Source organism: Carettochelys insculpta, chromosome 7 (genome assembly GCF_033958435.1).
Source record: "Carettochelys insculpta isolate YL-2023 chromosome 7, ASM3395843v1, whole genome shotgun sequence".
NCBI lineage: Eukaryota > Metazoa > Chordata > Testudines > Carettochelyidae > Carettochelys > Carettochelys insculpta.
The window spans coordinates 36,726,558-36,739,359 of record NC_134143.1 but is presented as its reverse complement, the minus strand read 5'-3'; the positions used below and the strand labels follow the sequence as shown (position 1 = coordinate 36,739,359).

At 41.9% G+C, this 12,802-nt stretch overlaps 1 protein-coding gene across 1 annotated transcript in view; it reads right to left on the bottom strand.

The window, feature by feature from the left end:
- The window catches only part of PCDH15 (protocadherin related 15), a 695,579-nt gene that overhangs the window by 467,493 nt on the left and 215,284 nt on the right, over positions 1 to 12,802 (bottom strand). Inside the window, exon 7 of the mRNA XM_074999591.1 lies at positions 9,927 to 10,097. Coding sequence (XP_074855692.1) covers positions 9,927 to 10,097 — 171 coding nt within the window. The remainder of the gene's footprint in view (positions 1 to 9,926; positions 10,098 to 12,802) is intronic.

Below are 12,802 nucleotides of genomic sequence, written 5' to 3'. Positions count from 1 at the left end.
CTGCATCTTCACAAAACCCAAAAAAAGCAGTCCTGTAGCACTTTAAAAATCAACAATATTATTTATTAGGTGATGAGTTTTTTGGGGCAGACCCACTTCTTCATATCTGGAAAATACTGAAAAAATGGAAGAAAAACACCTGATTAATCCACAGTGACTGCAACCATCCCACTTCACTTAATAGACATTTGCAGAGGCATTTTTTTTTTTAATTCTTTCCTCCCCCCTCCGTCTTCCTTCCTTCTGCCCTATCTAGCTAATTCATTGGGTTTTTTCTTTCATTTTTTTCTATTTTTTTTTTAAATTCTCTTCTTCTCAGATGTCAGTATTCTCCAGACCTGAAGAAGTGGTTCTGCCCAACAAAAGCTGATCACCTAATAAATAAGCGTAGTCTTTAAAGTGCCATAGGACTGCTTTTTTGTTTAGTGGAAATGAGGAACACTACTCTGAGGCTAGGGATGGGGTGTGCAAAACCTCTTGATTCAATGAGGGCACCATTCTAAACTGTTCCAGTACATGATTTTGGGTTGAAGTCAAGAGTTGCACCGATTACCCACAGCTGCACGCTCCAATGATCCTGGCCTGATGAGAATGCAAAGCCCCAGAATGGGGAAGGGGGCACTGGAAAGCAGGGTTGCCTCACACTTACCCACAGGGCTGGCCCAAACTCCCCATTCTTGGCATTGCAACTGAATGGATACAGTCACAGAAATCACTCATATTTTACACCCTTGGTTTCATGGTAGTTGTGGGTGTCAATAAAAACACAAACATATAAAATCAGCTTTTAGGATAAGGTATTGGAGATATTGGAGAGTTGGAGGAACAGCGACTGCTGAATGCTTTCTTCTGTTCCCATTCAATGAACTCTAAGGACTCAGATTTCCATTAGGAACCAATATAGCTATTTGTATGTGTTGTAGCCACAAATGTATCCGTACTCCAAATAAAATCTTTATTTTTTTTCCAGCTACAAGTTTGCTGACAAAGCAGTCCCTTTTGACAGCGTTGTTATACTACATCATATGTTTCTACAGGTGCAGAAACACTAATTATATAGCCCTAAATATAGCTTGCAGCAGATTTATCATTGTTAATAATACTGCCGTGAATCAATCCCAGACCTAGAAGGCATAATATAAACCCTGACACTGTTTTGGGGATGAATAAGTTTAGTTCTCTGGTAACAAAGCAACAAATTAATTTTGCCTGTGTCTTCTATCATTCCAGCCAAAACCAGCAAACAAAGTATGCCCTGTGTGGATTCCTTCTATATTGCCAATGAAACAAGATGCTCTAGAGCTACTAAAAATAATTATATTAGAAAAATAATCTGCGTTTTACACCAGAGAATGCCCTGACAGAAACTGACTAAAGAAATTAATCATAGAAGACCAAAGAAAAAATATTATACTTAACAATGATATTTAATAAAGTGCTTAAAAATAATTTATTTTAGGGTCAGTTTAGTGGAGTATATACTCTTTTAAATTAAATATCTTCATCCAAATAATTTTATCTACATAATTTTATCTTAAACATTCATTGTGATTCATTATGTCCTGCATTGTTTACTGTTAATTAAAACAAAACGAACACGTAACCCTCCCCCAGCAGCAACATTGAAGGAAAACACCCAAGTAGAGAAGATCGACACATTTTGCAAGTAAATGCACCTTTGTGCAGGTGATGTCGAGGACAGGCTTTTGGATTCTCTGAGGCCGTTTCTACACAGACCACTTCCTTCGGAAGTGGCATGCTAATACACGGAGTGAAAAATGCTAATAAGGCATGGATGCAAATTCCCCATGACTCATCAGCATAACGTCATATGATGTGGAGTCCGGAAGACTGTTCTGCTAGACTCCAAAACTCTGTGTAGAAGCGCAGCCCCCAGAGGGGCTTCCAGAAGAATGTGCTTCTTCCGGAGGCCCCTTCTTCCCAAAAATTATTGGGAAGAAGGGGCCTCTGGAAGAAGCACGTCCTTCCGGAAGCCCCCCCACCCCACTCCAGGGGCAGTGCTCTACACAGCATTTTGGAGTCCGGAAGAACGGTCTTCCAGACTCCAAATCACATGACATTATGCTAATGAGGCGCGGTGAATTTGCATCCATGCCTCATTAGCATCTTTCATTCCGCGTATTAGCATGCCACTTCTGAAGGAAGTGGCCTATGTAGAAATGGCCTGATTGTGGGATGCTGTTCAGGGCAGAAGGACTGATAGGAAGAGATGGGATCTGCCTAACAAGGAGAGGGTGGAGCATTTTCACAGACAGGCTTGCAAACGTTACTGAGGAGGGCTTTAAACTAGGTTTGTTGTGAGACAGTGACCTCAGCCCAGAGGTAAGTGGAGAAGTGGGATACTGGGAAGAAGCACAAGGAGGAAAGTGCAACACAGGACGACACAGTAAAGGAAGTAAATATGATTGGAACAACAGATATTTGGTGGGACATCATGTATGAGTGGAGCACCATAATGGAAGGTTATAAGGAAGGATAGGCAAGGAAGGACAGGCAGAGGAGTTGAACTGTACGCAACAGTGCAATATGATTGCTCAGAACTCCAGTATAAAATAGGATAAAATCCTGTTGAGAGTCTTTGAGTTGAGTTTAGAGGTGGAAATAACAAGGGTGATGTTGTGTTGAGTGTCGATGATAGACAACTGGATCAGGTGGATGAGGTTTTCTTTGGACAATTAGAGAAAGCTCCCAGATTGCAGGCCTTGGTTCTCATAGGAGACTTCAATTTCCCAGACATCTGCTGGGAGAGCAATACACCAACAAACAGACAATTCAGGAAGTTTTTAAGAGGATGTTGGGGACAACTTCCTGGTGCAACTGCTGAAGGAATCAGCCAGGGGTAATGTTCAGCTTAACCTGCTGTTCACAAACAGGGGAAGTAAATGTTGGTGGCAACCTAGGCAGCGGTGATCATGAGATGGTAGATTTCAGGATTTGGACCAAAGGAAGAAAGGAGAGAAACAGAATATGGACCCTGGACTTCAAAAAAAGCAGATTTTGATTCCCTCAGGGAATTGATGGGCAGGATCCACTGGGAAGGTAACATGAAGGGGAAAGGAGTCCAGGAAAGTTGGCTGTATTTTAAAGAAGCCCTACAAAGATGCAGGAACACACCACCCAGTGTGCAGTAGGAAAAGCAAATACAGTAAGTGACTGACTTTGATTCATCTTTGGTGAACTTAAACACAAGAAAAGAAACCTGGACAGATGACTAGGAAAGAGTATAGAGAAATGAGAAGTCCTGTGGCACCATATACACTAACATATTTTTTGGAGCATAAGCTTTTGTGGGCAAAGACCCACTTCAACAGGTGCATGAGGAATATAATATATATTGCTTGAATATGCAGGGGTGCAGTCAGAAATGCCAAAGTGCAACTGGAGTTGCAGCTAGCAAGGGATGTGAAAGATAACAGGAATGGTTTCTACAGGCAAACTAGCAATAAGAAGGTGGTCAGGGAAGTTGTGGGGCTGTTACTGAAAATGGAAGGTAACCTAGTGATAGATAATGAGAAAAAAATGAAATACTCAATTTTTTTTTGCCTCTGTCTTCACAGACAAGGTCATCTCCCAGGCTACTGCACTGGGCACCATGGTATGTAGAGGAGGTGAGGAGCCCTCAGTGTTAAGAACTAAGAAAAGCTGGATGTACACAAATCCCTGGGGCCTGATCTAATGCATCAGAGGGAGTTGGCTGATGTGATTGCAGAGACATTAAGCCATTATGTTTAAAAACTATTGGTGATCAGGGGACATCCCAGATTATTAGAAAAAGGCAAATGTCATGCCCATATTTAGGAAAGGGAAGAAGGAGAATCCAAGGAACTAGAGACCTGTCAGTCTCATCCCAGTCCCTTGAAAAATCCTGAAGGGAATCCTCAAGGACTCCATTTTGAAGCACTTGAAAGAGAGGAAAATGATCAGGAATAGTCAACGTGGATTCACCAAAGGCAAATCATTCCTGAACAAACCTGGTTGCCTTCTGTGATGAAGTAACTGGCTCTGTGGATATGGGGAAGGCAGTGGATGCGATATACCCAGACTTAAGCAAAGTTTTTGTTACGGTCTCTGACAGTATTCTCACCAGCAAGTTAAAGTAATATGAATTGGAAAAAATGGACTGTAGGGTGGATAGAAAGCCGGTTAGATCGTTGGGCTCAACATGGTGTGACCAATGGCTCGATGTCTGCTTGGTGATTGTTATTAAGCAGAGTCCCCCAAGGGTCAGTCCTGGGCTGGTTTTTGTTCAATGTCTTCATTAATGACCTGGACAAGGGCATAGATTGCACCCTCTGCATGTTTTCAGCTGACACTAAACTAGGAGGAGAGGTACATAAGCTGGAGGGTAAGGATAAGGTCCATTGTCATTTAGAGAAATTGGAAGATTTGGCTAAGAAAAATTCTGATGAGGTTTAAAAAGACAAGTGCAGAGTCTTACATTTCGGATGTAAGAATTGCAAACACTGCTGCAGTTTGGGGACCAACTGGCTAAGCAGCAGTTCTGCAGAAAAGGACCTGAACATTACAGTGGATGAGAAGCTCGACATGAGTAAAAAATGTACTCTTGCAGCCCAGGCTGCATTAGTAGGGACGTTGCCAGAAGATCTAGGTAAGTGACTATTCCCTTTGACACTGCTGAGTCCACATCCGGAATATAGGATTCAGTTCTGGGTCCCCCACTAAAAAAGGATGTGGATGCATTGGAATGAGCGCAGCAGAGGGCAAAAAAAATTATTAGGGGACTGGACCACATGACTTATGAGGACATGCTGAGGGATTTACATTTATTTAGTCTAAAGAAGAGAAGAGGAAGGGAGTATTTGATCACAGCCTTCCAATACCTGAAGAGGGATTACAAAGAGGATGGAGAGAGGCTATTTTCAGCAGTGAAAGATGACAGAATGAGGAGCAACGGTCTCAGTTTGCTGTGGGAGAGGTCTAGGTTGGATATTAAGAAAAAACTATTTCACCAGCAGGGCAGTGAAGCACTTAAATAGGTTACTTAGGCTACGTCTACACAGCAGCGTTATTTCAAAATAATCCATTCCAGGATATCTATTCCAAAATAGTTTATTTCAAAAAAACGAAGCTAAGCCCAAGAACACATTTCAAAATAGCACCCAGCTATTTCGAAATAGCATGCCCAGGCACATATTTCCTATTTTGAAATAGTGCCATTTGATGCTGTTGTGGCTTATTTTGAAATAGTGGTGTTTTGTGTCTTAACATGACCTATTTCAAAATAGTTCTTTTTTGAAATAGGCATTATTCCTCCTGCAACGAGGTTTACAAAATTCAAAATAACATTCCTGCTATTTTGAATTTATTTCAAAATAGTGTTTGTGTAGTGTAGATGCTCACAAAGTAATTTCAAAATAATGGCTGTTGTCTTGAAATAACTGCTGTGTGACTGTAGCCATTGAGAGGCAGTGAAATCTCCATTCCTAGAAGTTTTTGTGTCTGGGCTTGACAAAGTCCTAACTTGGATGATTTAGTCGGGTCTGGTCCTGCTTTTAGCAGGGGATTGGACTTGATGACCTCCTGAGGTTTCTTCAAATTCTATGATTCTATGAATATATATTGTTCAGAAGAAGTGGACAAGAACACATGGAAGGGCCAGAATCTGGAGGGCTGCATAAGGCTGAATGTCTTAAGTACTGGGTCACCCACCAGACAGATCCTCCTCCTTATTCCCACTGTTAATCATAGCCCTGCACAGGTTTAGTCAGCAGGGAAAGTGGATGCAGTTCTGTGACCTGGGGCTGCACAGATGGGGCCACACTGAAGGTTCTATCTGGCAGGAAAAGTGATCCATGATACACTGAAGGGCTGAGGTGGAGGTGAAGAGAAGGCTACATCCCATGAGCACCAGCCCTTCTGCCAGACAAAGTCAACACCTTACACCAGCTCTCCGGTGCAGATATGTCCATATACCTTGCCCAGGAAGGAGCTCTGAGCAGCAGGGATCCGTAATGTCTTTCTGAAGGTTTTGGTTGGAATCAATCATATTTTAACAAGATAGGAGTTCTCCATAACACAGTGGTATTGCAGGTTATCTACTTCAGAATTTTCTTGCATGAACAGCTAAGTTTTCTTCCTCAAATTTGTGAGGAAAAAGTTAAACTATATTGTGCTTTTGATAAATCTTTTAACTTGTGTAACAGATATGGCTTTTTTGCATTGCATTTTTCAATAACCTAGTTCTGCTATTTCATTATTTTAGGGGACCAGTAACTTGATTCCAATTCTGTATGCACTGCAAAAAAGACTTCAAGGTCTGCCAATAGCTTGAGAGTGGACTTTGAGAGTGGCTTTTGAAGTGAATGAAAACCACTGAGGTAACTAGCAAACTTCTTTCTACTCTCCAAGAAGGTTAAGAAGTGTCAGATTAAAGTTGAAAAGGTAGCTTGGGATTTTAAAGGCTTATTGGAGAAGATTTGCTATTGTACAGTTAGAATCATCATATCCAATTTAGCCAACTGTGAATAGGAGGGATAAGAGATTGGATTAAAAATCCTGCAGTTTTCCCAGAAGTGGAAAAATTATTGTTTGAGTATGGATTCCATATTAGAAAATGAAAGAGAAGTACTTTGGAAAGTTGACAGCCAAACTGATCCCAGATGCAATTCCAGTGAAGTCACTATATTTCCACAAGGCATAAATTTAATCCAATATTTTTGAAAAACATTTCTTCTTTAGGCTATGTCTGAACTAGGCAAAGTATATCAACTACAGATATGCAATTCTAGCAGCAGCAATTGTTTAGCTAGAATAGACCTACCTGCACCCAGCTTACTTGGCTGTCCATACCAAGCAACACTGATGGGACGTGTTTTCCTGTCGATGTCCCATACTCTTCCCATCTTCCCAGGAGTACAGGCATTGACTCCGATCCGTGAAAGGCTGATTTTTGTGCATCCCCACTAGATATGCAAAAAAATCAAGCCCCAGAAGATCAAAGCATTTATAAAATTAAATTACCCACTGGGAGAAGAAAAAGAAACAGATTGACAGGGCCAGATGAATACCCAGAAGCCAGCTACTTCAAAACAGGCCCCAGAAGATCAATAAAAGAACACCACTTGTCATCACCTATAGCCCTCAAATCAACCCCTGCAATGCATCCTTAAAAATCTACAACCCATTGTAGATCACAATGCTTCACTCCAGAAGGCCCTAGATGACAGGCCTATCTTCTCCTATAGACAACCTGCTACCCTAAGAAATATTCTCACTAGCAATCACATGTTACACCACAGTAATACTAATGCTGGAACTTTTCCTTGCAACAAACCCTGCTGCCAACTTTGTCCACATCACTGGGGACAGCATCACTGGACCTAACCGTGTTAGTTACAAGATCAAAAGCATATTCTCATGCACTTCGAGCACCATTATATATGCCATTATGTGCCAACAATGTCTTTCCACCATGTACAGACTGGGCAAAACCTTCACCAAAGAATAAATGGACACACAACAGATATCAGAAATCTCAACACACATAAGCTGGTCAGAGAACACTTTAATGGAGGGGGCCCACTGTTAAAGACCTGAGAACTTGTTTCCTAGAACCAAGATAATTTAAAAAAACAGATTACAGCAAAATATTTGTTAATTGGAATTCATATTCAAATACGACACATTAACATGTCGTAGGAACAGTCACTCCAATTACCTTATGCGTTACAAGGACTGCTTCCCTTACTTTGATGCTCATAATTAGCTCAGACAGGACACTTAACATCCCCCATCCCTCTGCCTCCTACTTCAGTCCTACGTACTTGATTTGTCAGTTTTTATTGCCATTTTTTTTTGATCCTCTGTACTTATAAATGTCAGTCTGTTTTGGAAATGAGATTGATCTGATGAAGTGGATCTGTCCCACAAAAGCTCATCACCGAATAAATCATTTTGTTAGTCTTTAAAGTGCTACATTTCTGCTGTTTTGTTTTGTTGGAATACAGACTAACACAGCTACCTCTCTGTTACTGTTGACCATTAGCATGTTGATCTTCCAGGCTAGTGTAGACATAACCTTAGACTGCTATGTCTGATAATGTTATTTCAAGCAAATTTTGAAGTTCACCCAATTGATTTATCTCCTCCCAATCCTGCAAATATTTATTTATGGGAATAAGTTACATGAGTAGTCCTTTTGAATTCAATACAACTTCTTGTGTCAGTGAAGTTATATGCATGAATGCAAGGAGGACTAGGGGGTTTAGATTCAAAACTAACAATGTAGTGAATAGGACAATCAGTGCTATATAAATAGATTGTGATACTAGTAACTGCTTTTCATCTTCACTGTAACTTCAAAAAGCTATTTTCTTCCATAAATAGCACACCTGTTAATGGGATATATACTCAAATATCTAGAAAAAATCTGACCCAAGTCAACAGTGACACAATTTATTATCTTATGTCAACAGTTATTCAGTTGTGACATGAATTAGTAGATTAGTCCTAGTAGATAGACATTATAGCTAACACATATTCTTCTCCTTCTCCACAATGAAGCCAAGCAGTACATAGGCATGGACACTAGATGTTAAGTCCTATAGGTGTGCCCTCCAGACTCTTAACATACGTAGGTCTAAAATTATAATACTGAATTAATATAATTAAATTCAAAGCACATGCCTCTACCACTTGAGTTAACAGACCAACAGGTACTAGAAATAGGCTGTTCTGCATGTACCTTAGGCCTTAAAGGGATTTATCAGCTTTTTACTAGGCATCAGCAGCAGAAAGTTTTGTCAGGAATACTTGGTTCCATTCCAGGAAAACATACTCTAGTACTTTAAGATCTTTCTGCTTCTGTGTCTGTCAGCTTTCCCTCTTCTGTCCATCATTTTTGCTCCTGGTACCTTGATGCCTATCCCTCCACTCCTATCCTCTCTCTGTTCCCAGGCACCTTTGTCTCTGTTTCTCTCAATTCCATCTGCAAATTTTAAGCTGAGCGATGAGGGCTACGTCTACACGTGAAGCCTACTTCGAAGTAGCTTATTTTGATGTAGTGACATCGAAATAGCCTATTTCGATGAATAACGTCTACACGTCCTCCAGGGCTGGCAACGTCGATGTTCAACTTCGACGTTGCGCAGCACCACATCGAAATAGGCGCTGCGAGGGTACGTCTACACGCCAACGTAGCACACATCGAAATAAGGGTGCCAGGCACAGCTGCAGACAGGGTCACAGGGCGGACTCAACAGCAAGCTGCTCCCTTAAAGGGCCCCTCCCAGACACGCTTGCACTAAAAACCACAAGATCCACAGAGCCGACAACTGGTTGCAGACCCTGTGCATGCAGCATGGATCCCCAGCTGTCGCAGCAGCAGCCAGAAGCCCTGGGCTAAGGGCTGCTCCACACGATGACCATAGAGCCCCGCAGGGGCTGGAGAGAGAGCGTCTCTCAACCCCTCAGCTGATGGCCGCCATGGCGGACCCCGCAATTTCAATGTTGCGGGACGCGCAACGACTACACGGTCCCTACTTCGACGTTGAACGTCGAAGTAGGGCGCTATTTCCATCCCCTCATGGGGTTAGCGGCTTCGACGTCTCGCCGCCTAACGTCGATGTTAACTTCGAAATAGTGCCCAACATGTGTGGCCATGACGGGCGCTATTTCGAAGTTAGTGCCGCTACTTCGAAGTAGCGTGCACGTGTAGACACGGCTGAGGTGGCTTATCCAAACAAAACTTTACCTAGCCCTTGACATGAATTTCATGCTTGCAAACTGAAGGATTTATTATAATTAGTAATTAGCAATGGTATTGTATTTACAATAACTAAACATTTATTACAGTTCCCATTTTTGCCTGTAGAAAAAACATTACATTTGGGAAAGAATGAGGAAGCAATTAGGAACCTAAGTGAGAGAGTTCATTGAGTACTTACAGGGTCAGTCAGTTCTGGCAAACTGGCCTGGTAGGTGAGCGGCCGACAGTCACGAGTGTTATTCACTAAGACACAAGGGAGAAACATGGGTCCAAGATCATCCCCATCAAGCACATCAACAGTGAGGGTGGCTGTACTTGTTCTTCTTTCATTAAGATTCTGAGCCCGGTCCTGTGGAGGGAAATGGTATTTCTATAATTATGATTTAGAGAATTTTGAACATGGTCCACACAAAAATGATTCTTTAACTTAAAAGTTAAGATTCATCAAGTGCATAATCTACCAAAGCAAGCAAAAAAAAAATCTGGAAAACTGCTAGTCACAGAAATCCATATGGCTATTGACCATATGACCATATTCTCTTCCAATATCAAATTGCTATCTTCCAATTTTTTTTAAAATTATGACTCAGACCTCAACACATCATGTATTCTTTTTAAAAGTTTGAATAAAAATAACGGGTCTGTCATCTAATCATTTATTTAGCTCCTTTTGCCCACCTTCAGTGAGTGCGAGACAACTACAGTGAGTGGAACAACTTTAACAGAAAGGACTGAAAGACCTATCACAGAAAACCCTACAGTGTGGTGGTTAGGCTACTTACCTGGGAGAGGAGAGGATTGGATTACACTGGATTGCCTGCTCTGGAGAGGGAATTTTTAATTTGGATTCCTGCATCCCAGCTGAAGCTGCTAAACACTCAGCTATTTGGCATAAGAGGTGAATCAGAGCCACAGCCTTCTCAGGGCATTGTGTGAAAAGCACCTGAATACTCTTGTGAATCCAGCCTGAAAATATGTTGCCCAAAACTTTCTGCAAATTTGGAAATATTCACCGTCATGACTTCTAAAACACACAAGCACTTGAAGTCAACTCCTCTTTGATTACAGTACCAGATTTGAGTATGTAGTGATTGAAATAATGGGCACTGTGGGCACCAAGGCAAGTGGGGAGGAGCAGCTCCACACCCCTGGACGGGGCACGGACAAGGCAGGAAGGGGCATGACCCAGTGCAGTCAGCCCTTATAACTACTTGGATAGTAATGCTGTCCCACACACACACCCAGCCATGGGGAGCTCAGGGCAGCAGTGCTGGGACAGTTCAAAGGGGCCTGCAGCACTGGCAGCTGGAGTTCTGGGCCTGTGTGCAACTGCCTCTTAGTTTCCCTGCCTCCTGTCAGCAGGCCTGGAAATAATGAACAATATATGGGCTAAACATGCAACACTAACGTAGTTCTCATTCGTACACATAGCCCTGTTATGGAAATGGTATTGAGTGGCTCACTTGCATACCCATCCTGTCAAGATTTATGCATGTGCTACCTTGACACACCCGAATAGTCCTGGGAATTCAACAGGACTAATTATGTGCTTACAATTAAGTACACATCCCTTTGCAGGTTCAACACTCACATTTGTAGAAGTGAAGAGAATGCAGATAGAAATGTCCCTCACCAAAGGCAAGGGATTCCTAAACTGTAGTCTGTTCATTACTGGTGGTTTGTGAACCTAAGGTTACAGCCACTCACTTGACATTTTAAATGTAAATTAAATTATTATTTTTCAAAATGTCAGCTGAGTGGATCAGGTTCACATTGCACTGATAATGGCTGTACTAGAATTGAATTTATTGGCATATGAACCAATAAATATCAGGAGCCACAACCCTAAGTTTATATAAGGAAGAGCTAACCTTCTTTCTCTCCCACCCCCCAATGGTCTCAGTGCCTTCTCCTTTGCTGAATTTCATGGTATGTAGAACTCAGATACAAGGGAAGGCAGATGAGAAGTATGAACATTCAAACATAGCTCTTGAAGAGCCGGTAAGTAAATTTTCTTTCTTCTTTGGGGGCCTTTACACTTTCCCATCTCTGAGAGACCAGACAGCAATGTTACTTAGGTGGAAGACAGGTGAAAGTTCTTAGTGACTGTTTCTATACATGCCACTTTTTCCGAAAGTGGCATGCTAATAAACAGCCTGAAATATGCTAATGAGGCATGGAGAATTTGCATTTGTGTCTTATTAGCATATTTTGGGCTGTTTATTAGCATGTGTAGAAACAGCCAGTGAAATTGGATTTTTTCTAGGAGCCAAGCATCTGTCCTGGTTCCAAAGAGCAAGCTGGAGAGACCCTCAAAATTTGCCTTTGCTGCTGCACAAACCATGCCTCAGAATGGGGTGAATCTGGACAGAAACCAAAAAGAATGATCTGGGCTGGCACTGAGAGTCAGCAAGGGAGAAGCCAGGATTGTTGCAAAGGGACTGCACAAGAAAACAGATGGGCTTCAAAGAATTCTTAGTAGGGAAGACTTTTCAGAAGTTAGTGGTAACATTTTCAATGCCAGCAACTGAAGACACTGCACTGGTGAGTGTAGGCACAAAGAGCTCCTGCCCTGAGCTATGTGAAGACAGTGTGATGCTTCTTCCAATTTTCTTTTAAGGTCTCAAGTGCCAGAACGATCAGACATTTCCTTCTATTTGGAAGGAAGAATCCTTGCACACGTGAGGCAGTACTGTGTCAGGGCTGAGTTTCACAGATATGGTTAATGCCAATGTAGTTGGGGAGAAGAAGCCCAGGTATCAGGGTAATAATTGATATGAATTAATATGGCCTTGAAAAGCCAGCTAAAGATTGCATAGGCACTAGAGTTTTAATAGGTGACATAGCTGCTGAGGGAGACAGAAGAGTCCCTTGTGTTAGGTGGAGAAGTCTTGTGCTTTAACCCTTGGTAGATACCATGACTAATTCTGAAAAAGGGATTCATCATTTGTGTCCAGAGCATGAGGGGGCCTCGGCAGGAAAGCAGGCTGTCCTGAATGCATTGTGGAAATTCATCCAAAGAGACACTTCAGAACTTGGATAAGCCTGAAGTCT